The sequence below is a fragment of the Durio zibethinus genome, chromosome 24 (genome assembly GCF_047325235.1).
Source record: "Durio zibethinus cultivar Kanyao isolate XHJ-2024 chromosome 24, ASM4732523v1, whole genome shotgun sequence".
Classification (NCBI taxonomy): Eukaryota; Viridiplantae; Streptophyta; class Magnoliopsida; order Malvales; family Malvaceae; genus Durio; species Durio zibethinus.
In genome coordinates this window covers 4056929-4060853 of record NC_143185.1, presented here as the reverse complement: position 1 = coordinate 4060853, position 3925 = coordinate 4056929, and the positions used below count along the sequence as shown (strand labels likewise).

General features: G+C 31.9%; 1 protein-coding gene across 2 annotated transcripts; it reads left to right on the top strand.

The window, feature by feature from the left end:
- Window positions 1-802: 802 nt before the first annotated feature.
- LOC111315996 (membrane-anchored ubiquitin-fold protein 1-like) lies at window positions 803-3659 on the top strand. Of its 2 annotated transcripts, none has more exons than XM_089753888.1 (5): window positions 803-979; window positions 1366-1640; window positions 2853-3014; window positions 3174-3264; window positions 3329-3659. In XM_089753888.1, exons 2-4 carry the CDS (start codon window positions 1508-1510, stop codon window positions 3227-3229), a joined length of 351 nt encoding a protein of 116 aa, XP_089610014.1. In that variant the 5' UTR covers window positions 803-979; window positions 1366-1507; the 3' UTR covers window positions 3230-3264; window positions 3329-3659. The 2 variants fall into 2 exon arrangements, with proteins under 2 accessions (XP_089610014.1, XP_022773747.2); XM_022918012.2 differs by having other exon boundaries at window positions 807-979; window positions 3350-3659.
- Window positions 3660-3925: the final 266 nt, after the last annotated feature.

Sequence of the window (3925 nt, the reverse complement as noted above, 5' to 3'; positions counted from 1 at the left end):
TGTTGCATTTCTTTCTAAATCTCATGTCTAAATAGAAAAGTCATCTAGACTAGACTAAAGAAACTTCTCCAAAAATCAAATAATGTTTATATTTTTATTATTTAATTTCTTTTTATTCAAAATTACTTTTAAAATATTAAAATAATTTGATTTAAAAATATCGTACATAAAAATCATATGATTATTTTTATTTTTTTATACATTTAGGAATTTTTTTTTTAAAACCATAATAAAGATATCCCAAGTTCTAACACTTAAAGCTTTCTTTAAAAATGAACATTTTTTTTATATTTTATAATTTATATTATCAAGAACTGAATTTCAAGCATTAAAACTAAAACTTCAATATTTTATCAACAAATTACTATTAACAAAGATAGATATTTACATTTATTATTAGCATTATTAATAATCAAGAGACTCTAGACTCAATAGAATTTTCATGTGAAAATAATAAATAAATAGATAATTAGGATGATAAGATGAAGATCCAACGGTTATGATGTTGCATGCAAAATCATAGTAATTTCTACAAAGACATACCAGACAAGTACAAGGAGTAGTTTAGCTTAGTTTAGTTTAGTTTAGTTTTAACGTTTGTAAGTTGAAGTAACATTGGAAGTTAAACAAAAGGATCACTCTTTTTTATTTTATTTTTTATTTTTATAAAAGAGAGAAAGAAATATGTCAATTTCCATAGCCTAAGGAGATTGGAAGAGAAGGCAAGAATGGAAGCATTGACCATTGATTTGGTAGACTTTGAAAACTCCGAAACAGCCTTGTCTTCAGAGATTTCTTATTTGATCTCTCCTTCTTCTTCTTCCTCTCTCTTTCTTTTTTTATATTATTGATTTGATATAATAATTATAATTATATCAAAGCTGCCCTATTAGTTTCTTTTTCTCATCTTGTTCTTCTTTTCTTCAAATCTTGGATTTTTCAGCCAACAGGAACCAGCCTAGATCAGTTTTGGACTCAAGTAAGATAACCCATCAAGCTTTTTCACTGCTTTCAAGTACTTGTTTGGTTTTGGAGTGACCAAGTTTTGGATTTTGGCTGATTTTGTTATCCTAAATTTGAGATTTTATTTCCTTTTTTATTGGTGGATGATTGCTTATTTGGTGATTTTACTGTGTGTTTTTGTCTTCCATTGTTTTTTTTTTTTTTCCAATATATGGAGTGGATTATATTCTATTTTTGGATTTACCCAATTTGGATTACTTGAGAAAAGTTATTCAAATCTGTACTCTTAAAGTTGTTATCTTTTATACACTTTGTTTCCTAAACTAATCACCTGCGTATCTGTTTCTAATATATCTCTGTGTCAACTAATTTAATTTTTTTTTTTGGTTTTCAATTCTGCAGAATTTCCAGTTGACAATTCTTAAGGGGGAGGGTTGGTATCTTTACAGCAATCCAGATTGAGGTTTTTGTATGCAGTTGAGGAGAAGGCCCAAATAAAGATCTTGGAGGGTTCAGATTTTCTAAGTCTTTAAAGTTTCTGGAGATGGCTGGTGTCCAAAATCAGTTGGAGATCAAGTTTCGATTGATTGATGGATCAGATATTGGTCCTAAAACCTTTCCTGCTGCTACTAGTATTGCAACCTTGAAGGAAAGTGTTCTTGCTCAATGGCCTAAAGGTTAGATGGGTGTTTGATTAAATCCAAATGGAATTGTGCAGGCAGACTTTCAGCTTTATTGTACTTACATATCTGCTCTTCATCTAATTGTCTTTTGGTTACTGTTTCATTCTTCCATATGGTTTGAACTAGAAGAATGGGATCAAGATATTGCTTTTCAAAATTTATGCAATTTATTTGTATTTCAGGTTGAATATTCGGATGAGAGAAACTATGCAAGAAAATAGAATCATTATATTGTGCTTTACTTCCTTCAGAATTCGGACAAGAATCCTTTATTCGTAGCTGAGAAACTGGAATATGTTCTTTGATCAGTAAATTGATTAGAAATGCCGATTATCACTGCTGTATGAAATGCTTAATAATGAAGTATTTCCTAGGCGACCAAAATAACATGCTACATATATGAATAAAGAATGGTTTGGGCCTTTTTCATGGTATAAGATGAACAGGGAGGTCAAATGTTTTTTCATACAAACTTGTATCATTTGAAGAGTGTTGCTGATACTTCTCTTTCTTATCACTTAAACCAAAATACTAGGGTCTTGGTTTGCTTCATTGAATCATAGGTGTTTCTATTGGAAATGTTTGTCTGCATTGGGTGCCGGGCTTTCAAACTATGTTGAGTGAGGCACATCTGAGGCATTTTTGTTGAACTGTTCATAATTGAATTCTGAGCAAGATGATCTAGACTGAAGTTTTAAGATTTATGCTAGTATATTGCTTTTGTTAAATTGTTAATCCTCCTCTCTCTCAATCTCTTGATTCTTGCTCTTAGATGCTTTGCATTTTTTTTACGCTTTGTCAGATATGGGGGTGTTGTAGTTGGTTTTAATTTAGTTGTAAATTACAGTTACTCGGTTAAACTAAAAGCTTAGTTTGAGCAAAGTTCTGCCATCTACCTCTTCCTTTATCTTGCATTTCGCATAAGAGGAAAACTAGCAAATGCAGTGGCCTATTTTTTATTAAATGGAAAAAAAATGAGAAAAGAAATGGTTGTAGAAATTCAGAATGTCATACAAGATAATGAGGAATGGATTGATTGTGTTAGTTTTGGACTGTAGTTGACGGAAGTCTTAAATTGGCTCCAATTGAATGGCATTGGATTTCTCTGTATGCTCTTTCGTGATTCCTGCATATGACAAGACCTCTCTGCTCTTCTGATTAAAAATTTTTCCAAATGTGTAATTATACTCTTTTATTTTTGGGCAGGGAAGGAGAATGGTCCAAGGACAGTGAAAGATGTCAAGTTAATTAGTGCAGGCAAAATATTGGAGAACAACAAAACCCTGGGAGAGTGCCAGAGCCCTCTTTGTGATATTCCTGGCGGGGTGACGACTATGCATGTTGTTGTTCAACCTCCTTTGGAAAAAGGTACAATTATTATCTGTGAGATTCCTAATATTATATCTGAAGTTTTTCATAAAGATCAATAATACTCGTCTTGTCCTTTTCCCAACTTAATTTTTTCAAGTGATGCTTTTATGTTTTATTTCCCTTAAAGTAACATTTGTATCTTTCATTAATGAGCAGAAAAGAAAGCAACAAACCAACCAAAGCAGAACAAATGTGTTTGTGTCATATTATAATCCACAGCTTGAAGAAGGGACGACATCATTATCAGGTGGTTTAAGTTAATTGACTGTTTCTTCACTGCGAACATAATCCCTGGTTTTAAATTAAGTTAGGCCTTTGCAAATTTTCTGCAGATGATGATTGCTGGAACTGGTATAAAAAAATTGAAGTTGCTGACATTTCTGATCAATGAAGGCAGTTGGCATCATGCACATTTATTATATAGGTCATGTTTTTTTTCCCCACTGGTCTACGCCTTATTTGTGTAGTTGATGATTGTCCATCCGTTTTGTTCACTTTGTTCTTTTCACATTAATTAGACTTTGCTATCAGGCAATTAAATCTCTGATTTTCCACATATTTATGTTTTGAATTCGTCTTCCCTTGTATAATATCATTTTTTTATCGTGTAATTTGACATGATACTCATATTCATGTTGCTGATCATACTTTTACCAATTATAAATGCCGAGAGCTACAGATATAGAGTTGGTACCTTAGCATTGCTCCCTTCTGCATACAACCCTTCTTCAAGAAGGATTCATGGTGGTTCGGAGTTTCTATTACGGTTTCATAGATTTTTGATTGGCTTGATGTTTCCATAACTTGATGGTCAAAATACAAATAGCCATTGTAGTTGGTTTACTTTCCTTTGGTAGCATGAAGATCACCTAAATTCTGTCATATTAAGAATTAGTGATCAACAAAGC